The sequence below is a fragment of the Chlorocebus sabaeus genome, chromosome 28 (assembly GCF_047675955.1).
Source record: "Chlorocebus sabaeus isolate Y175 chromosome 28, mChlSab1.0.hap1, whole genome shotgun sequence".
NCBI classification, from domain to species: Eukaryota; Metazoa; Chordata; class Mammalia; order Primates; family Cercopithecidae; genus Chlorocebus; species Chlorocebus sabaeus.
This window is the reverse complement of record NC_132931.1, coordinates 16,873,799-16,897,000: the sequence shown is the minus strand read 5'-3', so window position 1 is coordinate 16,897,000 and position 23,202 is coordinate 16,873,799. Positions and strand designations below refer to the sequence as shown.

Here is a 23,202-nt window from a genome sequence, read left to right as displayed (position 1 = left end):
CCAGAGGTCAGTTCCCCCCTGGAGTGCATTTAAGCCACAGGAAGCCGATCACTGTCCTAGGCCCGCCCCTCCCCACCCCTTGGTCTGGACACCCTCTGGGCTCATCTTAGGCCACAGTCCCCGAAGCCTTCCTCCTCCGGTTGGACCCCCGCCCAGGTCAGGCTGTGACAGCGTTTATCATGACGCTGGCGTGTCGCCCTGTGTCCCCCTGCCGTCTGCAGGGTGGCAAACATCGCCAGGGCGCAGCACATCCTGGGCATCCAACACGTCTGTTAGAACAGAAACTTCCCCTCTCTGAGCCTGTGGCCTCATCTGTAAAATAAAGTTCGCGAGATCCCATGAATATCGTGGGGATTGAACAAGAGATTTTTTTGTTTTGTTTTGTTTTAAGCAGCAGGAACAGCGGCGGGATGGGTGCTCAATAAATAGGAGCTCAAAAATTCCCCAAAACTGCCCAGAGCCGTGGCTATTCCTTGCAAACTGCCGTTCGCTGCTGGGCTCAGCCCAGAAGTGGCGGAGTTTGTGTCAGATTTTCAGGTCGTACTTAGCATAGGGACTCCCGCACCACAGAGCTGTTTACGAAACAGAAATCAGAACTGGGGCAGTGACACTTCGGGGCCAGCGATACCCTCTCCCAAGGCCCCAGGCGCCCAATATCCGCCAGAATGGTTTCCGGGGTCGAAGGGCGCCGGCGCTGCAGAGTACCGAGGTTCCAGGGTCGCGGAACTCCGCAGCTCCCAGGCGCCGACCCGGACCCCCAGCCAGGGCACCTACGCCCCGCCCCAGGGGCTCCACGCCAAAGCCCATTGGTCGGCAACCTGTCCCTCCTGTCCGTGTGATGCGGCACGTGACGCAGCCACGTAAGGCCGCTGCGCTCACGTGATGCGGTCCCGGAAGTTGACTGGGCTGCGGTGCTGCTGCGCTGCAGCTCGTGGAGTTTCCGCGGTTCGTGCGCGCCTGGTGGCGGTGGCGGCGGCGGCGGCGGCGGCAGCGGCGCGATGTTCTCGGCAGGAGCGGAGAGTTTGCTTCACCAGGCCAGGTGCGGGGCAGCTGCGGCCCCGGTCCTCCTTCCCGCACCTCTCCCTAGGGGCACAGGGGGGTGGGTCTCCGAGGGCAGGGTGGGCCGGGCGCCCGCCTTGCAGGAACCCGACTGGACCCGCCCTCGAGACTTGGGGATCGGAGGCAACTCGGCGGCCAGGCGTGGGGTGAGGAGGTCGGGGAGGGTCACGGTGGGTCTCCGGAGGAGGTGACACCTGAGCAGAGTCTTGGTGAGCGAAACCAAGTGGGGTGGAACCCGGTCGACAGTTTAGTCAAAGGCTTGGCGGTGAGAACTCCGCGTCTGGCAGGAAATCGAGCATGCAGGAGCTTTCGTTGCCTCACAGTCAAGAACACAAAGTCACAGACAGCCCGGAGGGCTGCTTAGGAGTAAGGCTGTGTGCCAGGCTGGCAGCTGGAGGCCATCCGTGGGCTTTGGGGAACCGTGGGAGGGTTTTGTGACTTAGAAAGGTCGCTCTTGGCGCGGATGTATTTGCTAGGCTGAGAAATCACCCCCCAGGCTGCTTCCAGGCTGGTTCCAGCCTGTCTCTGGGCTCCCACTAACGAGTGGGTAGCCCCTTCCTCACCAGCTAGCCAGTCATGGGGGAAAACAGTGTAGGCGAGGACTGAAAAGACTCACGGTCCACCAAACAGGCAAAGACTTCATACTGCATGTTTAAAAGAAGAAAATGCTGACCGGGCGCGGTGGCTCACGCATGTAATCCCAGCGCTTTGGGAGGCCGAGGCGGGCGGATCACCTGAGGTGAGGAGTTCGAGACCAGCCTGCCCAGCATGAGGAAATCACGTCTCTAGTAAAAATACAAAATTAGCCGGGCGTGGAGGTGGGCGCCTGTAACTCCCAGCTACTCGGTAGGCTGAGGCAGGAGAATTGCTGGAACCCGGGAGGCGGAGGTTACAGTGAGCTGAGATTGTTCCACTGCACTCCAGCCTAGGGAACAGAGGGAAACTCCGTCTCAATTAAAAAAAAAAAAAATACAGTCAGAACTACAGCCCCTTGATAAACGTAAACAAACTTGGTGAGCCGGGAGGCCAAGGCAGGAGAATTGCATGAACCCAGGAGGCAGAGGCCGCAGTAAGCCAAGATCGTGCCACTGCACTCCAGCGTGGGTGACAGAGCAAGACTCCATGTCAAAACAAACAAACGTGGATTCAGAGCTAGACCAATTGGTGGGAGAGATTCGGGTGGTTGAAAGTGCTGTGATTATAGTGAGTGAGGTCTTAAAGACAGGACAAAAATCTCTGATCAAAATAACCCTTAAAATTCCACTCATTAGGAAGGGGCTTGGTGAATATGCAGCATCATCTCCCAGCAGCTCAACATAGGCAACCTTCCCTTCAATCCTGGACAGATATGCCATTCATGTGAATGTAGGGACTGTATGAAAATGAAAAATGCTGGCATCTCAGCATGCAACATGTTCATCCCAAGGTCCTTGCCAAGAGACAAGGAAAAACACTCACTGAGAACTTCATTCCCAGTCACATTCTGCTCCAGGTCATAAACTTGTGACATGAAAGACAAAATGAATAGCCCTCACTAGATATTTATTTTTATTTATTTATTTTGAGACAGTCTCCCTCTGTGGCATAGGCTGGAGTTCAGTGGCGCAATCTCAGCTCACTGCAACCTCCGCCTCCCGGGTTCAAGCAATTCTCCTGCCTCAGCCTCCCAAGTAGCTGGGGTTACAGGTACCCGCCGCCACTCCTGGCTGATTTTTTGTAACTTCAGTAGAGATGGGGTTTTGCCACGTTGTCCAGGCTGGTCTCAAATTCCTGAACTCGGCCTCTCAAAGTGCCGGGATTAAAGGCGTGAGCCACCACACCCGGTCAAGCCACCACTATTTAAATACCTGTTTCTCTGCCTCCCTGGCTCAGTGGGCAGGCATTTTTGAGGATAGAGTGTGGTTGAATTTTCCTATGTAGCATACATGAGTTCTGCAGTTGCCCTCTGTTAGGGTTTCAAGAAGGCTAGTAATCTATCAGGGCTTACCAGTTTTCACAATATACTTAAGCCTGTGATTTCTGGTGATGTTTTAAAATAAATGACTATAGTTTGAGGGTTAAGGTTTGGAGCAGACCAGGCACAGTGACTGGCCCACGCCTGTAATCCGAACACTTTGGGAGGCCGAGTTAGGAGGATCGCTTGAGGCCAGGACTTTGAGACCAGCCTGGACAACATAGTGAGACCCGTCTCTACAAAACAGAATTTTTAAAAACTTAGCCAGGTGTGGTGGTACCACCCGTAGTCACAGCTACTCAGGAGGCTGAGACAGGAGGATCACTTGAGCCAAGAAGGTTGAGGCTGCAGTGAGCTATGATTGTGCCACTGCACTCCAGCTCGGGTGACAGAGGGAGACCCTGTCTCCAAGGAAAGCCAAAAAGATATGGAGTGAACTTGAGTTTCTCAGTAAATGTGTCAGAGATACGGAAGGCAAGTGTGGAAAAAGTGATCGAAGATGGCTCTGTAAGGTGAAGGATAAATGGAGAAAGCGGGAAGCGAGTGAAGGATGGGGGCATGGAGGGGTGCCCATCAAGGTCGGGGGTTTCCAGGAGGAAGAGCCGCAGACTGGAAGCTCAGGAGCTAGTGGCGTGTGTTTCAGGCAGAGGGTCCGTGTGAAGGGGGAGAAGCGAGAAAAACAGGACGTGGAGGCTGGAGAAGGAAGGCGGGGCCGGGGTCTTGTGGGCAGCGTTAGGGTCTGTAGGAGTTTGGATTTGAAAGCAGTGGGGAGCGACTGAAGGGTTTGGGTGGCTTGGCTTTTAGAGAGAAGCTTGGGATTTGGAGAATATGCTGAAGGGAATTAAATCGGGGTGAGGGGTTCTACCTTTCTGGGAAAGATTCTCCGTTTTGTGTCTGTGTGTGTATACATATATATATGTATTCGTACATATGTATATGTACATACGTACATATGTATACATACAAATGTACGCATATGTATGTACGTGTACATATGTATACGTATATATATATATATTGAGATAGAGTCTTACTCTGTCACCCAGGCTGGAGTGCAGTGGCGCAATCTCAGCTCACTGCAGCCTGATCTTCTAGCTCAAGCAGTTCTCCCACCTCAGCCTTTCAAATAGCTGGGACTACACCATGCCCAGTGAATTTTTTTTTATTCCTTGTTTTGTTTGTTTTTGAGATGGAGTTTCGCTCTTGTTGCCCAAGCTGGGGTGCAATGGCGTGATCTCAGCTCACTGCAACCTCCACCTCCCGGGTTCAAGCGATTCTTCTGCCTGAGCCTCCCGAGTAGCTGGGATTACAGGTGTGTGCGACCACACCTGGCTATTTTTTTGTATTTTTAGTAGAAACAGGGTTTCTCCATGTTGCCCAGACTGGTCTCAAACTCCTGACCTCAGGTGATCCGCCCGCCTCGTCCTCCCAAAGTGCTGGAGTTACAGGTGTGAGCCACCGTGTCCGGCTGAATTTTTTTTATTCTTTTGTAGAGATGGGGTATCACTGTTTTGCCATGGATGGTCTCAGACTTCTGGGCCCAAGTGAGCCTCCCACCTCAGCATCCCAAAGTGCTGGGATTATAGGTGGCCTGGGGAGGGCACAGCCACGTAGGGGGCCCTTCTCAGGGAGTCCCCAGAGTCCCCTGGCACAGCAACCCCTTTGCACATTATCGGTTCTTTCTTTTAGACTGGGATGGAAACCTAAAAACAGGCTTTCATTTGGGACTGTATTCAGTATCTTACCTGTGGCTTACTAGAGAGATTTTTAAATTAAGCCAGTTAGTTATTCGAGTAAAAAATTATAATGGGCTTACCTTACAATATGTCATAACATTTGTTCTTTAATATATAAGATTTTATTCTCAGGCCAAGTGCAGTGGCTCACACCTGTGATCCCAGCACTTTGGGAGGCCGAGGTGGGCGGATCATGAGGTCAGGAGATCAAGACCATTCTGGCTAACACGGTGAAACTCTGTCTCTTCTAAAAACGCAAAAAATTAGCCGGCCATGGTGGCCAGTGCTTGTAGTCCCAGCTACTCAGGAGGCTGAGGCAGGAGAATGGTGTGAACCCAGGAGGCGGAGCTTGCAGTGAGCCGAGATTGTGCCACTGCACTCCAACCTGGGCGACAGAGTGAGACTCCATCTGAAAAAAAAAAAAAAAAAAAAAAATTAGCCAGGCGTGGTGGTGGGCACCTGTAATCCCAGCTACTTGGGAGACTGAGGCAGGAGAATCGCTTGAACCCCAGAGGTGGAGGTTGCAGTGAGCTGAGATCGTGGCACTGTACTCCAGCCTGGGTGACAGAGCCAGACTCCATCTCAGGGAAAGAAAAAAACATATATGTATTCTTGTTCCCATAAGCGGAAGGCTTATTGAAGACTTTTTTTGTAAAGCACCTTATTCTGGAGTAAATTTCCTGCTCTTGCATGAGGCCCCTAAAAAGAATCGGTTTAATCCTTCTGCCCCTGGAATAGCACAGTCGAAGTGCGTGGGCCTCCGTGAGTGAGAGTCGTCATAGTGCGCTGCAGCGACGGCTCACAAAATCCTGGGGTGAGAGGAACCAGCTCGGGGAATCAGCGAATTTATCTGGACAGCCATGAGCGGTGCAGCCGTGTTCGTCCCACACACTCGGCTTCTCTTTTCTGAAGAGGGATTTTCCCTGCTCCAGGAATTATCCTTTCTTTGGTTCTGAGCAGTGAGTGCTTCTGGGTCCTGAAGTCCTCTTCTTTGTTTAGGGAGATCCAGGACGAGGAGCTGAAGAAGTTCTGTTCCCGGATCAGTAAACTGCTGCAGGCGGAGGACTTGGGGCCGGACACCCTTGACTCCCTGCAGAGGCTCTTCCTCATCATCTCAGCCACGAAGTACAGCCGGAGGTGAGTGCGGCCACGGCTCAGGCCGGCTCCTCACCCAGCGGCCCCAGGAGAACCCGGCCCGCGCCCAGCAGGTCGCTGCAGATGATCCTTGGGGGGTTGAGTCATTTGCCCACTTAAACCAGCGCTGAAGGTCCGTCCTCACGTAAAACGCTCTGTCCACCGGCCCAGGGGTGCCTGGCCAGGTGCTCTGGGGTGCCGGGTGCTCCTGCCACGGGTGTGACGTGTCGCTGGCCCCCACGGGCATCTCGCCTTCCAGGCTGGAGAAGACATGCGTAGACCTGCTGCAGGCTACCCTCGGCCTGGCCGCGTGTCCCGAGCAGCTCCAGGTGCTTTGCGCCGCCATCCTGCGAGAGATGTCCCCCTCCGACAGCCTCAGCCTGGTCTGGGACCACACCCAGAACAGCCGGCAGCTGAGCCTGGTGGCCTCCGTGCTCTTGGCCCAGGTAGCGCAGCAGTCACCACCCCAGTTGGCCGTCCTGCCCCGGGGTCCCGGGGCCTCGGGTGCAGCCAGCAGGCCGGCCTGTGTCCCCTCACGGGCACCAACATGCTACGTGGGCCTGCTGGGCTTGCGTACCCATTCCAGTCAACAGGGCATGCCCCAGTCTCAAGTGTGTCAGGCACTCGGCACCGAGATGCGTCTAGAACAAGCAGACACCTGCCGACTCCGGCGCCCCTGCTTCCTGTCTCCCCTGTTCCTTGGGAAGCAGCCATCCGGTGCTCTCTTGAAGACTCCGTGAGGGTACAGAGCCTGGGCTGCTCTGGTGACATTCCTAGACACGTGTAAGGGTGGCATTGGTGATGCTGATAGAGCAGCAGGCTTCAGCTCCCCGGGCCCCGTTCCAGGAGTTTTCAGACCACAGGATTTGTTGGTGTAAGCAGAGCTCAGTAGAGGTGGTGGAGTTCGGTTTCTCAGACACAGCCTTGAGACAGTGAGTCAGGGGAGGCTGGGCCTCCAGACCTTCTTTTTGGAGTTTTGTTTTGTTTTTTAGAAATAGGGTCTCCCTCTGCTGCCCATTCTAGAGTGCCATGGCGTGATCAAAGCTCACTGCAGCCTCGACCTCCCTGGCTCAAGCAATCCTCCCGCCTTGGCCTCCTGAGCGGCTGGGATTACAGGCGTGCATCACCACACCCACTAATGTTTGTATTTTTTGTAGGGACCCACGGTCTCACTGTGTTGCCCAGGCTGGTCTCGAACTTCTGGGTAGCAGCCCTCCCTCCTCGGCCAGGAGTTTTTGCCAAGTCCATGTCCTCCCTCCCTCTGTGTGGTGAGCAGGCCTGGATGCTCGGCGTGGGGATCCAGGGGTTCGCAGGCTGTCTGTGGGCATGGGTTGCCAGGGGTGCAGAGTCTGCTGGAAGGTTGCGGTGGAGCCGGGGTTTTCCCTCCGTTCCCAGCCTGCGGCGTCATGAGCCGCCTCCCGTGCTGGGTGCAGCCTGCGGTTGCTTTAGTTCTGTGTGGGCGAGAGCTTGTGGGCCACAGCGTACCCAGGGCGTCCTGGTTGGTGCCCAGCCCCCTCACCTCACAGAGCCCCTGCAGGCCACCTCCAGGCCTCCGAGATGACCCCGGTAATGCTGTGGTGGCTCCTCGCCTTTGGGACAAGATGACTCCGGCTCTTCTTGTTCATTTCACCAACCCTTTTCCTCATGCAACTTTCATTTTTTTTTAGTGGAAGATGATCTTGCAAAACTGCTGCCAGGCACCAGCGGTGCAGCCCCTGCCAGGCACGTGGCCTCCCAGCCACCAGCCGCCCTCCTCCCTCCCCTGACGGCCCTGCCCCTGTGCTGGCTGTCTCTGGTGCTGCTCAGATGTTTCAGCATCTGCGTGTGCGGAGTGAGGTGGGCGGTTTAAAGACTGGGACTCCACACTGGAGGCCCCACAGGACGGGGTGTCCTGTGGCTGTGACCAGGCCCATGGTGGCCGCCATTGTGTTTTTAGCATTGAATCAACCATGCCCCTACCCAGGCCCCCTCCAGCCTCAGCGATGCAGCTCCCAGGGAAAGAGGTTGGAGGTGGAGCAGGCACCTTGCGGTCCTGGGTGGGCCTGGGCGTGACATCCTCCCTGCCACCTGCTGGGCCGTGGTATCGGGGACCGATGCTTCTCAGGAGTGTCACACAGACTTCCGAAATTGGGGGAGCTGGTCTCTGGCACAGGCCAGTACCCCAGCGCTTGCCCTGTCTGATTTGAAGGGTGACAGAAACAAGGAGGTCAGTGCTGTGGGCCAGGGCGTGCTGCGAGCACTGGAGAGCCGGCAGCCTGAGGGGCCCAGCCTCAGATACCTCCTTCCCATCATGGCCAAGGTCGTGGTCCTCAGCCCAGGCACCCTCCAGGAGGGTACGTGGGGCCCCTCCCAAGAGGCTCTTCAGGGTCTGCCTTCCCGGGTCTTTCCTTGAGGGTGTGTGGTGGGTTGGGAGTGGGGAGCGAGTTGGGGGCATGGGGAGGCCCAAGGACCTGGGACGTTGTAGGATTCGGTTTTCTGAGAAAAATCAGCCAGCATCCCAATGGCCCGGGCATCCATAGGATTTAACCTCACCTCCCCATGCCACTCTACCCACTGCAGACCAGGCCACCCTGCTCAGCAAGCGGCTGGTCGACTGGCTGCGCTACGCTAGCCTCCAGCAAGGGCTCCCGCACTCCAGCAGCTTCTTCTCCACGCCCAGGGCCCGGCAGGTGAGCGCGTGAGGCCGGGACTGTTCCTGAACCGTGGGGAACAGAGTCACAGACAACCCCTTCCTGGGAGCTCCTGTGCCCACTGTGGCCAGCCCTGCCTAACAGGTCCCCGTCAGCGCCTGTGCCTGCTGTGACCAGCCCTGCCTAACAGGTCCCCATCGGCGCCTGTGCCCGCTGTGGCCAGCCCTGCCTAACAGGTCCCCGTCGGCGCCTGTGCCCGCTGTGGCCAGCCCTGCCTAACAGGTCCCCGTCGGCGCCTGCTGTCATTCCGCAGGGTCCAGGACAAGCCTGCCTCTGCTGCAGGAGGCGCTTGGGTCAGGCGGGGCCGCAGCCAGTTACCCGTGTGGCCCCGGGGGTCTGCGCGTGGGTTCATTCCCGGGGCCGGCGGAGAGGATGTGCGATGCGCGTTGGCCTGGGGTCAGGTGGGGACGGTGTTTTTACATCACACAGGGCGGGCCGCTGCCCAGGCTCACGTGCAGGCAGCTTCCCCTCCACCTCCTGAGGAGCTTGTACTAAAGGCTGGCGTTTTTCCCGGCCTCGGCCCCTCCACCCACCCCCGCCTGTCCTTCCCGCAGCCGGGCCCCATCACCGAGATGGACGGGGCGGTGGCCACAGACTTCTTCACGGTGCTCTCCACCGGCCACCGCTTCACGGAGGACCAGTGGCTGAACGTGCAGGCCTTCTCCATGCTGCGGGCGTGGCTGCTGCGCAGTGGCCCTGAGGGCCTGGGCACCCTGGACACAGGTGTGCTGGGGGTGGGCCGACGTCAGACAGCGGTGGGAAGCAGGCGCACTGTGGGTTGGGCGCGACAGGGACACAGGCGGAGGTGGGGGGGGACACACGTGTGCCCAGGATGCAGCAGAGGTCGGGGCTGGGCAGTGCAGCCTGCTGACCTGGAGCTAAACCGAGAATACTCCCCGGCCAGCATCGTTGGGGTCCAGGGTCAGCACTGGGGATCCTCTGGACGCCTCATGACCCTCACGCGATGTGCAGAAGTCAGAGCCACCATTTAAGGCAGGCTCCCTGAAGGTTGCTGGGGTGACCCAACTGAGCTCCTCCCAGCTGCTCTGTGGACTTGCTGGGGAAGAAGCCTCAGCTACCCTGAAGGGCAGCCATGATGGGGAAGCTGCTGGGTGGGTGGACGTCCCAAGACAGTGACGCCTCACGTCCCCTGGGAGGGGCTGTGGCCTGTGCTCTTCTCCTGCCCTTCCAAGCAGGGCAGCGGGCATGTCCCAGCCTGGGAGCCACACGTCGGCCTGCTGAGCGCTCCCTCCTCCCGCAGATGACAGGTCAGAGCAGGAGGGTTCCACGCTGTCGGTGATCTCCGCCACCTCCTCCTCCGCCGGCCGCCCGCTGCCGCCCCGGGAGCGGCTTCGGGAGGTGGCCTTTGAGTACTGCCAGCGCCTTATTGAGCAGAGTAACCGACGTGAGTCCCCCGCCCAGGGCACTGGCCTCCCCGGGGCTCGGCCCACCTGCTCTGCAAGGCGACCTGAGGCCGCACATCTTCCCTGGAGCTGCTGCTCCACAGAGCGAGATCCCAGGTGGCCAGTTTGGAGCAGGCCCGTTTTTGCTTCTGGGGTCAGCCCTGAGTGTTCTTTGGGCTCCATCCCAGCCCCCAGCCCGGCCCTGTCCCGCCTGGGCCCCTCAGCCTCAGTCCCACTCAAGTCCTCCTGGGGGCCTGTCCCACCCCTCTGCTCCTGGTCCTGCCTGGAGCTTCCAGGACACAAGCTGCCCCTCACTGGGCTGCTCCGAGGCTGAGACAGAGCCGGCTGACTTCCTCCTCTCCTTCCAGGGGCCCTGAGGAAGGGGGACTCCGACCTGCAGAAAGCTGTAAGTGGCTGGGGATGGGGGGATGGGAGGCAGTGACTCGGCCCTTCTGATGTGTCCCGTGTCCCACAGTGCCTGGTGGAGGCTGTGCTGGTGCTGGACGTGCTGTGCCGGCAGGACCCGTCCTTCCTGTACCGAAGCCTCTCCTGCCTGAAGGCCCTGCACGGGCGGGTGCGTGGGGACCCGGCCTCTGTGCGGGTGCTGCTGCCCCTCGCCCGCTTCTTCCTGAGCCACGGTGAGCCCAGGGCGGGGTGGCGCTGACTCTCGGGGCTCTGCTCCTGCCTTTAGTTTTAGGATGGAATTTCTTCTTCCCTTTTTTTTTTTATTGTGATTGAATAGAGACTGGGGTCTTGCTATGTTGCCCAGGCTGGTCTGGAACTCCTGGCCTCAAGCGATCCTCCTGCCTTGGCCTCCCAAAGTGCTGGGATTACGGGCATGAGCCACCGTGCCCAGCTCATATTTATTTTTTATGGATCACTGTGCTAGATGTTGGTAATTTTTAAACTTTTTAAAATAGGGAAATAAACAGAAACTCTCTTTGCTGAGTCCCTAGCCTGGGAAACCCGAAAGTCTAGGAACCAGCACCTTCCAAGAATGTGCCATAGTTTGTGTGACTCATGAGCTCACCGTGGTGTTCCTGGGTGAGGGAGACTGAGTGCCACTTCCCCAGCGTCGTGGTGTAGGACGCCTCAGAGCCCTTGGTGTCCTGGAGAGCAGGCCCAAGACTCAGGGGCCCTAACCAGCCGCAGAGAAGCACGGCCAGAATGAGGTCAAGCGTGCGTCCAGCAGACGTGCACCCTGACGGGCCCTGGTCTTGCAGGGGAGGCAGCTGCAGTGGACTCGGAAGCCGTCTACCAGCACCTGTTCACCAGGATCCCGTTGGAGCAGTTCCATGGCCCTATGCTGGCCTTTGAGTTCGTCCAGTTCTGCAGGGACAACCTCCACCTGTTTGGCGGGCACCTCAGCACCCTCAGATTGAGCTTCCCCAACCTCTTCAAGGTACATTTGGGAGTCCCTGGGTGCCAGGGCAGGGGCGCAAGTGCCTGGGACTCCTCCCCTCTTTCCAGCGGGGTTCAGGGTGAGTCCTGGCTGAACATAGAGCCCTGTGAGTCGCGGGCCTGAAATGTTGGGTGCAGGGTGAGGTGGGGGTCCGGGGTGCCCATGCAGTATCACGTGAACGATGGTGCTGTCCAAGAACTCCCTTGTGGTTGTTTTGGGGAGGGGGGTAGTGCCACAAAATGGTGAGTTTGTTCTCACAGCACTGGGGCAGGGCTGCTGGCTAGTTGGATCCCTCCCCCGGGAGCCCTGTCTGGTGCCTTGGGCCCTTGGGTGCCATTTGCCTTTCTTTTTTTTTTTTTTTTTTTTTTTTTTTTGAGATGGAGTCTTGCTCCCGTCACCCAGGCTGGAGTGCAGTGGCTCAATCTCAGCTCACTGCAACCCCCGCCTCCTGGGTTCAAGCAGTTCTCCTGCCTCAGTCTCCCGAGTAGTTGAGATCACAGGCATCCACCAACATGTCCAGCTAATTTTTGGTATTTTAGTAGAGATGGGGTTTTGCCATGTTGGCCAGGCTGGTCTTGAACTCCTGACCTCAGATGATCCTCCCACCTTGGCCTCCCAAAGTGCTAGGATTGCAGGCATGAGCCACCGCACCCAGCCTGGTGCCATTTGCTTTTGAAATGTCTTTTGCAGCCTCACCTCGCTGTAAAGTCTTTTCAACCCAGGTGGGGAATCCTTTTCCTAGAGAAAAACCAGGACAGTGGGAAATGATTGACTTGTTGGTACGAAAGTAGATACAGGCTGGGGGCGGTGGCTCACGCCTGTAATCCCAGCACCTCGGGAGGCCAAGGCAGGAGGATCTTGAGGCCAGGAGTTCAAGACCAGCCTGGGCAACACAGGGAGACCTCTTCTCTACAAAAAATAAACAGCCACACGTGGTGTGTGCCTGTAGTCCCAGCTGCTCAGGAGGCTGAGGTGGGAGGATCACTTGAGCCTGGAGGTTGAGGCTGCAGTGAGCTATGATTGCACCACTGCACTCCAGCCTGGGCAACAGGGCAAGACCCTGTCTCAAAAAAATCAAAAGCGGAGGAGGCAAATGTAGAAGCCCTCCTGGGGACTACAAGTCTGGGACAGCAGTGGGGCCCTAGCCAGCTGCCCCCTCTGCCACCCGCTCCACAGCTCCGAGCCCTGTCCGAACCCCTGCGCTGTGCCCGCAGTTCCTGGCCTGGAACAGCCCACCCCTCACCTCCGAGTTTGTGGCGCTCCTCCCGGCCCTGGTGGACGCCGGCACGGCCCTGGAGATGCTACACGCGCTGCTGGACCTGCCCTGCCTGACGGCGGTGCTGGACCTGCAGCTCAGGTGGGCCCCTCAGACTCTGCCAGGGCTGCCTCTCCAGACAGCTGGTTCCACACACTGGGCCCCCTCCTCACCGCTCCTGACCCTACACCGGGGACCCTCCTCCCTCCCCACCAACACCTGACCGGTCCTCCCCTGCAAAGCCACCTCCAGGACGGCGTGTCTGTCACCCTTGGCCACCCGCCAAGGGCAGCCCCTGCGCCCCGGAGTTCCTCACCTGTCTTCACACACAGGCCTGAAGCCTCCTGTGTCCCCAAGCCCTTCCCAGCACCCGAGGCGCTCTGATGTTAGGGACACCTGCCATGTGTCTCCTTGATGGGGGTGCCCTGGAGGGCAGGGGCCGCATTCCAGCCTGGCCTTGGGCATCTGTCCACGCAGGTCATCGCCGGCTCCATCCGAGAGGCCACTCTGGGACACCTCTGTCCGGGCCCCCAGCTGCCTGGAAGCCTTCCGGGACCCGAAGTTCCAGGGACTTTTCCAATATCTGCTGCGCCCCAAGGCCAGCGGCGCCACCGAGAGGTAGGGGGCCCTTGGGCCAAGGGGCCACCAGGGGCTCAGAGAGCCAGGCCACAGCCACTGGGGTGGGACTCGCTGCCGGGCCCTGGGCTGAGATCAGGGTGCTTTGTGCCCAGACAAGGCTGCGTCCCTGACCTGGGGAGCAACTGTCATCGCCACTGCAGAGGCCTTGCTTGTGCAGCACAGGTCTGCCGGCTGCGGGGCCTGCTCTCAGCTCTCTCTGCTGCCCACATCAACCCTTACAAGCCCGCGGGTCGGCCCTGGGGTGCTCCGTTTTGCAGATGGAGAAACAGAGCCTGAGCCCAGAAAGCAGGAGGCCTGGGAGCAGCCCACAGGCCTCTTGCCCTCGGCCCACACCAGCCTTTGCCCCGACGGCTCTACTGTCCTGGGTGTGCTGACACCAGGGTTCTCCCCAAACCCAGGGGAGCACGAGGTCCTGAGAGGCGATGAGCGAGGATGGGAGTGGGCTCAGCTGTGCAAGAGGGAGCAGTGGCAACATGGCCCCGGCGCCTGGCCCTTGCCTGTGGTCACCAGGTAGGGGAGCGGGCAGCGCTTACGGCTACGCCTGTGTTCTCAGGTTGGTGCCGCTCTACCAGCTGCTGCAGCCCATGGCCGGCTGCGCCCGCGTGGCCCAGTGTGCCGAGGCCGTGCCCACGCTGCTGCAGGCGTTCTTCTCAGCGGTGACCCAGGTGAGCTTGCCATCTGGGGCCCCCCATTCCCATGGGCCTCACTCACAACCGAGGGGCAGGCCAGTGCCAGCGCTGTGGGGTCCTCCTGAGCTCTGCAGAAGGCTCATCCCACCACACCTGCCATCCACAGCCACTCTTGAGGGTCAGGGAGGCACAGGGACATGGCTGCATGGGCCACAGTCCTGGCAGGCCCCGGCCCCCGTCCCATCCCCTTCATCCCGGCAGGCCCCAGCCCTGTCCCATCCCCTTCATCCCGGCGGGCCCCGTCCCCCGTCCCATCCCCTTCATCCCGGCAGGCCCCAGCCCCGTCCCATCCCCTTCATCCCGGCAGGCCCCGGCCCCGTCCCATCCCCTTCATCCCGGCGGGCCCCGTCCCCCATCTCATCCCCTTCATCCCGGAAGGCCCCGTCCCGTCCCCAGGACAGGGCGAGTGAGTGGCCTGGGTGCTGGCGGCACAGCGGGGGCCGGAGCAGTTTGTCCCCCTGCTGCCCCTGATAATTCAACATCTGCATCTGGGGCCAAAAGAAAGGCTCCCACAGGCTGGTACCCCGCCCTCCCCAACCGTTGCTGCTTCCCACCTCGGGGAGCTCTACAAGCCGGACGCCAGTGCAGGAGAGCCTGGGAGGTGGGCAGGCTGGCAGGGCACTGGGTACAGGGCTGGGTGTCGCCTGGGCGCACCCTTGGCCGAGCAAGACGTGGGAGAATTGGCAGAGGAGCCGCGGAACAGAAGCAACGCCTCTGCCGGGGGTACCCGGGTCTGCCCGGGGATTCCCTCCCTGTGCCCGGATGCTGCCAGCTGAGTCTCTGTGTCCCTGGGTGTTGGGGAAGGCAGTGGACGAGGAGTCTCTAGCCCCTCAGCTGCCCCCCAACCCTCACCATGGCTTCATCCCCCACCCTAGGGCCTGCAGTAGGGGTGGGGCTGAGCCTGTCTCCCACTCCTTATCCCCAGGTGGCTGACGGGGCCCTGATCAACCAGCTGGCGCTGCTGCTCCTGGGCAGGAGCGACTCACTCTATCCGGCCCCGGGGTACGCGGCCTGCGTACACAGGTGGGTTCCTCCTGCGCCACCTCCCCATCCCTGGGCAGGTGCCTCCTGGACCCCTTCCCCTCCCCTTCCCCTTCCCCTTTCCCCTTCCCCTCCCCTTCCCCTTCCCCTTTCCCCTTCCCCTCCCCTTCCCCTTCCCCTTTCCCCTTCCCCTTTCCCCTCCCCTTCCCCTTCCCCTTTCCCCTCCCCTTCCCCTTTCCCCTCCCCTTCCCCTTTCCCCTCCCCTTCCCCTTTCCCCTCCCCCTTCCCCTTCCCCTTTCCCCTCCTCTTCCCCTTCCCCTTTCCCCTCCCCTTCCCCTTCCCTTCCCCTTTCCCCTCCTCTTCCCCTTCCCCCTCCTCTTCCCCTTCCCCTTTCCCCTCCCCTTCCCCTTCCCTTCCCCTTTCCCCTCCCCCTTCCCCTTCCCCTTTCCCCTCCCCCTTCCCCTTCCCCTTTCCCCTCCCCTTCCCCTTCCCTTCCCCTTTCCCCTCCCCCTTCCCCTTCCCCTTTCCCCTCCCCCTTCCCCTTCCCCTTTCCCCTCCCCTTCCCCCTCCCCTTCCCCTTCCCCCTTCCCCTTCCCTTCCCCTTTCCCCTTCCCCTTCCCTTCCCCTTTCCCTTCCCCTTTCCCCTCCCCTTCCCCTTCCCACTCCACTTCCCCTTCCCCTTCCCCTTCCCCTTCAGTGGCTTCAGCTCCACCCCTAGCTGGGCCCTCAGCAGCCTCAGACCCTGCCACCCCCACCCACAGCCGCATGTCCAGCCCTGGTGCTTCCTCTCTGCCTCTCAAGAACATTCCCCTGTCCCTCCCTCTGCCAAGCCTGTCATCTTCAGGGTTGGCTCAAGTCCTTCTTCCACACCCTGTCCCCTGGGGTCCTTCTCTCCAAAGGCCTGATGCACGCAGGCCCATCCTGGTTCTACTCTGAGCCGGGGCCTGAGGCCAGCGCCAGTGCCAGCCTTCTCCTCAGTGAGGAGAACAGTTCCTCTAGGGCTGGCAGTCATCTGCGTCCCCCTATCTGAGGGTGCAGCCTGCACCTGCCACTCACACGCTTCCCGGGTCCCTCCAGGCCCTTGGCCTGAAAGGGGTGGCTGGGGTGGGGATGGGGTCAGAGGTCTGTGTGGAGCAGGCGTGGACCTGGCTCTCTTTGCAGTGTGCTGAGTTCCCAGTTCCTGGCCCTGTGTATGCTGAAGCCCTCCCTGGTGGTGGAGCTGGCAAGAGACCTGCTGGAGTTCCTGGGCAGCGTGAACGGCCTCCGCAGCAGGGCGAGCCTCGTCACCAGCGTGGTAAGGCGGGCGCTGGCCTCCCCCGGCCGCTCCTGACCCAGGAGGCCTGGGTGGGGGCTGACCTCTGTCCCCGGGCCTAGGTGTGGGCCGTCGGCGAGTACCTATCCGTGGCCTACGATCGGAGGTGCACTGTGGAGCAGATCAACAAGTTCTTCGAAGCCCTGGAGGCCCTGCTGTTCGAGGTCACCCAGTGCCGCCCCTCTGCTGCCCTGCCCAGGTGTCCCCCCAAGGTGGTCACCGCGCTGATGACCACACTGACGAAGCTGGCCTCCCGGAGCCAAGACCTGATCCCCAGGTGCCCAGGCAGGGAGGGAGAGAAGCCTTCTGGCTTTCCTGGGGAAGAGATGTGGCTTCTGAGGTCTTCCCATCCAGGTGTCTTGAAATGGTGGCAGCAGCGCAGGTCCTGAGTGTGCTGAGCTAAAGCCACTGCTGGGTGCTTCAGGGCCTGGCCCCTCCACACAGACCCCTCTCCCTGGGAGGGGAACATCTGCAGCTGACAGTAGGGACCCTCTTCCCCAGGGCCTCTCTGTTGCTGTCAAAGATGAGGACCCTGACTCAGAGTCCAGCCACCAGCTCCATGCACGGCGAGGAGGGTGCGGAAGCCATCTGCACCCGGGCCACGGAGCTGCTGACCCTGCTGAAGATGCCCAGTGTGGCTCAGTTTGTGCTCACGCCCAGCACGGAGGTGTGCAGCCCCCGATACCACCGCGATGTCAACACGGCCCTGCCCCTGGCCCTGTGCACGGTCAGCCGGCTGGTGGAGAGGGAGACCGGCCTCCTGCCGGGATGAAGGGACAGCGGACAGGGACGCCGGTGCAGATTAAGAGGGCGAGGGAGTCCTGGGAGAGGAGGCAAGGCCCAGGGTGCCCTTGGCACCCTCAGACCCGTGGGGCTGGTCCCTGCTCACCCTCTGGGCTTTGTTTCTCTCTCCGGCAACGCTGAGCTGAACTGGAGCCATGGAGCGGCTCTGATTGGAGGCTGAGGCTGTGGAGGCTGAGGCCCTGTGGCCGGGCTGGGTGGAGGCTGCTGGGGGTGTTTCCTAGTCTTTGTTTTTGGACAGTTTAGGGGCAGAAAGAGCTGCAGTAAAAATAAATCTCCTTTAATAAGCGTCTGCGTGAAGAGTGCGCAGTCAGTTCCCTTACTTGCCTTGCACCCTGGGGAGAGGGCCAGGGATTGGAGCCCCTGCAGCTGTTGCCAGTCTTGGGGGCTAAGCTGGGTGCACCGCTGCTGCCGCAGAAACCAGGTCATTTGTGCACAGCCCAGAAGGCAGTGACTGGAGTTCCGGGGGTGGTCACCGCGCTGGGTGGTGCGCTTGGTCAGTGCGCCTTTTGATGCCATTGAATAGCTTGAAGATGAAGGAAAGGGGCCGGGGAAGGCTGCAGGCGCTGTCGCCTGTGCAGGCTGCAGCCTCTGGCCATTCGGAGGGAAAGTCCCAGGGAGCCACCTGAGTGGAGCTCAGAGCACTGGATTCGCGCGAAGGGGAGGTGCCTGGTTGTGTGGCCCCGGCCCCGCCACCTTCCTGGGCCTTGTGCTCCTACCCGCCGGGCCATCGAGGCACAGCTGCGTCCCACGTTCCGCCCGGTGCCTGGGACGGGCTCAGCCGCCAGGGGGCACCGCCGCCCCGCGAGCCTCGCGCCCCGCCCCCAGACTCACCCCTGGCTCTGGCTCCGCCCTCGGTCCCCGCTTTTGCCCTGGCCCCGCCCGCCTCCCTCCAGCCTCGGCCCCGACCCAGGTCCCCCATCGCTCCGCGGCTAAGAAACCACACGCTGAAGGCGGCTGTGGGGTCCTGCCCCTCGCCCAGCCTCAGGACTGTGGGGGGGGGGCGAGTGACGCGCAAGGGGCGGAGCAGGGGACACCGTGGGGGCCCAGGAGCTCCCCAGACGCCCGGGCTGAACCCGCGGGGTCCTCAGCGCCAGGTTCCAGCCCAGGAGGCGCTCGCCCGCCCCGCAGCCTGGGCCTGGGGTCGCGTTCCGAGCTCCAGGGCGAGTGGTGTCCCCCGCGGCGGAGCAGGCTGGCCCCAGGACAGCCCAGGGTCGCTGAGCTGGGGTCGCAGGAAAGGCTGGCGCTGGCAGGCGCTTCCTTCGGCAGCACTGTGTGTTTCCACGTGGAAACACAGCAGTGCACGTGTAGAACTGTGCAACCAGGGCGTGCGTGCACACGTGCATGCACACGTGCGCGGTTCTCGGGATCGCTTCTCCGCGCGGTGCACGACCCAGTCGGCAGCAGAGGCTGTGGGGGCGCTGCTGGGCCCATCCTGAAGCTCCGAGAGCGCGGGGCTGCCCCTAGCCTAGTCTAGGAATGAGTCTCCCACTGAGTCCCCAGCTCCCCTCCTGCCCTGGGGCGGGGCTTCCCTGACCGGAAGGCGTCGAGGCTGTCCTGGCTCCCAGCTCCCAGGCATTCATGGGGCCACTGCCCAGGCCAGCTGGTGCTGAGTCCGCAGCCCATGCAACTGCGCCGGACTTAGGACGGGGAGTGTGGTTTGTGGGGCTGTCCCACTCATCTGAGTGACAAGAAGGAGCTCATGGCCACAGGCCTCCGAGGGCACGACCCCAGCCTAGGGAGGAGTGGCCTCCAGGTGGCCTCCAGGAGGCAACTGGGAAAGGGGCAAAGCTCACCAGCTCTCAACTTCTAAAAATAAACTTTGAAATTTTAGAATAGTCTCAGATTTGCAGAAAAGATGATGAAGCTTAGAAACATTATATGCTAAGTGAAAGAATCCAGACCCAAGGCCACATACTGCATGACTCATGTCAGAGGCGTGGGAACCAGAGCAACTCCATCTTGAATAGGGGTTGGGTAAAACCAGGCTGAGACCTGCGGAGCTGCATTCCCAGGAGGATAGGCGTTCTTAGTCAGGGATGAGACAGGAGGTGAGCGCAAGGTACAGGTTCAAGATACAGGTCCCGAAGACGCTCCTGATAAAACAGGATGCTATAGAGAAGCTGCAACCACGGTGCAGCTTCTGCACCAAGACAGCAACCACAGTGATCTCCAGTCATCTTCGCTGCTCATTAGCCGCTAATTATCATGCATTAGCATGCTAAAAGATACTCCCACCAGCGCACTGACAGTTTCCAAATGCCATGGCAACATCAGGAAGTTACCCTTTGTAGTCTACGGCCATACCACCCTGAACGCGCCCGATCTCCTCTGATCTCGGAAGCTAAGCAGGGTCGGGCCTGGTTAGTACTTGGATGGGAGGAAGTTACCCTTTGTAGTCTAAAAAGGGGAAGGACCCTCAGTTCCGGGAAATCTTCATCCCTTTCCTAGAAAATTCATGAATAATCCACCCCTTGTTTAGCATATAATCAAGAAATAACTATAAGTATACTCAGTCTAGCAGCTCATGCTGCTGCTCTGCCTATGGAGTGGCCATTGTTCTTTTTCTTTTTTGTTTTGAGACGGAATCTTGCTCTGTCGCCCAGACTGGAGTGCAATGGCACGATCTCAGCTCACTGCACCCTCTGCCTCCCAGGTTCAAGTGATTCTCCTGCCTCAGCCTCCCAAGTAGTTGGGATTACAGGCTCGTGCCACCATGCCCAGCTAATTTTTGTATTTTTAGTAGAGACGGGGTTTCACCGTGTTGGCCAGGCTGGTCTCGAATTCCTGACCTCCCGCCTCCGTCTCCCAAAGTGCTGGGATTATAGGCATGAGCCACTGTGCCCGGTCGATTGTTTTGTTTCTTTACTTTCTTAATAAACTTGCTTTCATTTTATGGACTTGCCCTGAATTTTTCCTTGCTCGAGGTTCGAGAACCTTCTCTTGGGGTCTGGATCAGGACCCTTTTCTGATGACACATGAAGTATCCACAAGAGGTGTAGCCACAGAGGCAGAAAGTGGGTTCGTGGTTGCCAGGGCCTAGGGGCAGAAGGGAATGGGGAGGCATGTTTTCCCCTTGGGAAGTGACAGCAATGTTTTAAAACTAGACAGTGGTGATGGTTGCATTGAACGTGTTACTTGCCATTGAATTATAACTTTAAATAGTTAACTGTATGTGAATTTCATTTTAATTTAAAAAGCGGTGACAACTGAATATGCACAAAGCATAACTGGTATATTAATAGTAACAAGTCAATGTCAGTTTTCAGGTTTTGCTGCCATGCAGCAGTGGGAGAAGTTGGTGGAGGTACACGGCACTCTGCTATTTTTGCAGCTTCCTTTGGATCTATAATTATGTCAAAATAAAATGCTTTCAAAACACAAAAACAGGCCGTGCGCGGTGGCTGATGCCTGTTATCCCAGCACTTTGGGAGGCCAAGGTGGGCGGATCACCTGAGGTCAGGAGTTTTGAGACTAGCCTGGCCAACCTGGTGAAACCTGGTCTCTACTAAAAATACAAAAATTAGCTGGGTGTGGTGGCGGGTACCTGTAATCCCAGTCAGGAGGCTGAGGCAGGAGAATCATTTGACCCTGGGAGGCGGAGGTTGCAGTGAGCCGTATTGCACCATTGCACTTCAGCCTGGGTGACAAGAGTGAAACTCCATTAAAAAAAACAAACCCCAAAACAAAACACCCATAAGAAGTGTTACTTTTCAAAGTGTTGTGGATTGTCTGGGGCCCGGCTGAGAAGTTGTTCTGTTCTACGTGGTGTCCGTGGGATCACTCGTGGGACTGCATTCGCCTGGATGCTCAGCATACACAGTGGCAGCCCTCAAAAGTCCTGCACCTCAGCTGGGCGCTTTAGCGGCCAGGGGCTGGCTGGGCCTCCCGGACTTCACGGGGCCTCCCTTTCTTGGGTTGAAGCCAAGAACTTCCTTCCATGGATGCTGAGTTCCAGGAGCATGAAAATAGAAGCCAAAGGCCCTTGAGTCTGGCTTGGAAGTCCCAGAATATCACTTATGCTGCATCCTATTGTTCGGAGCAAGTCAGAAGGTCGGAGAATATTGCAGAGAAGAAGAGAAAAGCCCCTTCTCTTTGTGGGAGGAACTGTTGGTGGCCACTTTTGGAAATGCCTTGCCACTGTCTTTCCTCTGGCCACCACAGTCCACACCCCTCCCACATAAAAAATATACTCAACCTCCTTCCACTGTAAGGCATCAAATCGGAGTCCAGCATCCTGGGGTCTGCACCAGGTCCGGAAATGCAGATGGTCCAGAGCCGTGAGACATTCTCAGCAGTGCTAACACACTCGCTGTGGGAATTCTAGGAAAAGAAAGAGAACAAGACCAGGCACGGTGGCTCATGCCTGTAATCCCAGCACTTTGGGAGGTCAAGGCGGGCAGATCACTTGATGTCAGTTCGAAATCAGCCTGGCCAAACATGGTGAAACCCCGTCTCTACTAAAAATACTAAATTAAAATTAGCCAGGTGTGGTGGTGTGTGCCTGTAGTCCCAGCTACTCAGGAGACTGAGGCAGGAGAATTGCTTGCACCTGGGAAGCGGAGGTTGCAGTGAGCTGAGATCGCACCACTGCACTCCAGCCTGGGTGACAGAGCGAGACTCTGTCTCATAGAAAAGTTAAATAAATATTTATATATTTATAAAAGATATGAATATATTACATATAATATATAATATACAAATTATATAAATTATTTTATATATAACATCTTAATATATATACACACACATTATATATATATTTTTTATCCAGTATTTTTGGAACCTGGCGGTGGTCGCCTTTTGGAGCCAGGCGCAATGGGGTGCCGCACACAGAACTGGGGCGGACGCGCTGCACCTCGCAGTAGCGCACACCAGGGGACAGCGTGGGGCTGCACGAGGGCGGACCCAGGACACCAATTTGGGGACCCCGCGCGGACCTCTGTCCCCGTGAGGGGAGCATCTGCAACTGACTGGCCGGGACCCTCTTCCCCAGGGTCTCTGTTGCTATCAAAGATGACCCTGGGCCACCAGTTCCACCACAGCGAGGAGGGCGCGGAAGGCGCCCGCACCCTGTCCACGGAGCTGCTGACCCTGCTGAAGATGCCCAGCTACGCGCGCTGTCACCGCGAGGCCGGTCCTGCGCACGGTCAGCTGGCTGGTGGAGAGGGACGCCGGCCTCCTGCCCGGGTTAGGGCCGGAGGGCGAGAATTAAGGGCCTGGGGCCACCAGCCTGGTATTAGGGCCAAGCTGGTGGCTTTCTTAGAGAAGGTGAACTCGGGAGGGAGCAGGAGTCCTGGGAGAGGAGGCAAAGCCCAGGTTGGGCTTGGCGCCTCAGAGACCATCAGGCCCGTCCACTTTCCAACCCCTGAGTGTCTAGACCTTTCTCTGGGGCCTGTGCTGAGCAGCGGGATCAGAAGCCCAACGGCCTCTGTGCCAGGTCTGGTCCCTGCTCCAGCTGTGAGGGGCTCCTGGAGCTGCTTCCGGCAGTGCCCTGTGTCTGGGCGGGGCGGGGGCAGGGAGAATCGGTTCAGATGATCCCCTGATGACAGCAGTTGCTGCATTCTCCCATGCTGCTGGCAGGCAGAGGCCACGAGGAGCCCCTGCAGCCCCTCCGAGTGACCCACGCCTGCTCCCCGAGATGAGACCCCAGCAGGTCACCCTCTAAGAACGGGAAAAATAGTTTATTGAATCCGTACTTCTCCATTAAAGTCTTTAAACATGAAAGCTCTGTAACAAACATCACAACGTCGCGTCATCTACCATATAAATAAAACCCACACTGAGATGCACGTTATCAACAGGCGTGTCCCCAAGGTGAGGCTCCCCACCTGGGACCCGACTTGGTCAGTTACAAAACAGGGATGAAGGCGGGAGGAAGCCCCGTGTCACCAGGCAGGACCCGGCGCCGGGCGGGTGGGGGTGTCCTCGCAGTCCCCCTAGGGGGGCGTGCGGAAATGGATCTTCTTGGCTGTTTCCACATCAGACTTGGCAACCAGGAACCGCATCTTCTTCCCGCCGTGACGGATCAGGTCCACGGCTCTGAAATCCACGCCAGAGGTGGGGGTTGGGCAGGAAGGCACCAGGGGAGCCCCACAGGGTGCAGCCGGGCCTCTCCTGCTACCCCAGGTCCCCTCCCCTGAGCAG

At 59.0% G+C, this 23,202-nt stretch overlaps 2 protein-coding genes across 8 annotated transcripts in view; one reads left to right on the top strand and one right to left on the bottom strand.

The window, feature by feature from the left end:
• The first annotated feature begins 881 nt into the window (after nucleotides 1-881).
• Nucleotides 882-17,343, top strand: AP5Z1 (adaptor related protein complex 5 subunit zeta 1). 3 transcript variants are annotated; one of them, XM_008018811.3, is made up of 17 exons: nucleotides 882-1,039; nucleotides 5,749-5,886; nucleotides 6,143-6,329; nucleotides 8,072-8,216; nucleotides 8,443-8,552; nucleotides 9,128-9,296; nucleotides 9,835-9,978; nucleotides 10,345-10,382; nucleotides 10,452-10,614; nucleotides 11,200-11,378; nucleotides 12,593-12,735; nucleotides 13,111-13,251; nucleotides 13,826-13,937; nucleotides 14,887-14,984; nucleotides 16,104-16,236; nucleotides 16,317-16,531; nucleotides 16,756-17,343. In XM_008018811.3, the coding sequence occupies exons 1-17, from the start codon at nucleotides 999-1,001 to the stop codon at nucleotides 17,024-17,026; spliced, it is 2,427 nt and encodes an 808-aa protein (XP_008017002.3). In that variant the 5' UTR covers nucleotides 882-998; the 3' UTR covers nucleotides 17,027-17,343. The 3 variants fall into 3 exon arrangements, with proteins under 3 accessions (XP_008017002.3, XP_008017003.3, XP_072868956.1); XM_008018812.3 differs by lacking the exon at nucleotides 9,835-9,978; XM_073012855.1 differs by lacking the exons at nucleotides 882-1,039; nucleotides 8,072-8,216 and having other exon boundaries at nucleotides 5,779-5,886.
• A 3,433-nt stretch (nucleotides 17,344-20,776) lies between these two features.
• RADIL (Rap associating with DIL domain) overlaps nucleotides 20,777-23,202 on the bottom strand; it is an 84,168-nt gene continuing 81,742 nt past the window's right edge. For all 5 annotated transcript variants that reach the window (XM_008018805.3, XM_073012852.1, XM_073012853.1 and 2 more), the window contains one exon: nucleotides 20,777-23,097. In XM_008018805.3, coding sequence (XP_008016996.3) covers nucleotides 22,995-23,097 — 103 coding nt within the window. In that variant the 3' untranslated portion in view covers nucleotides 20,777-22,994. The remainder of the gene's footprint in view (nucleotides 23,098-23,202) is intronic.

Coding starts and splice junctions, on each gene's coding strand:
- AP5Z1 (XM_008018811.3), top strand. CDS start 999: ATGTTCTCGGCAGGAGCGGAGAGTTTGCTTCACCAGGCCAG. Junction 1,040..5,748: donor AGTTTGCTTCACCAGGCCAG/GTGCGGGGCAGC, acceptor TTCTTTGTTTAG/GGAGATCCAGGACGAGGAGC. Junction 9,979..10,344: donor TATTGAGCAGAGTAACCGAC/GTGAGTCCCCCG, acceptor CTCTCCTTCCAG/GGGCCCTGAGGAAGGGGGAC.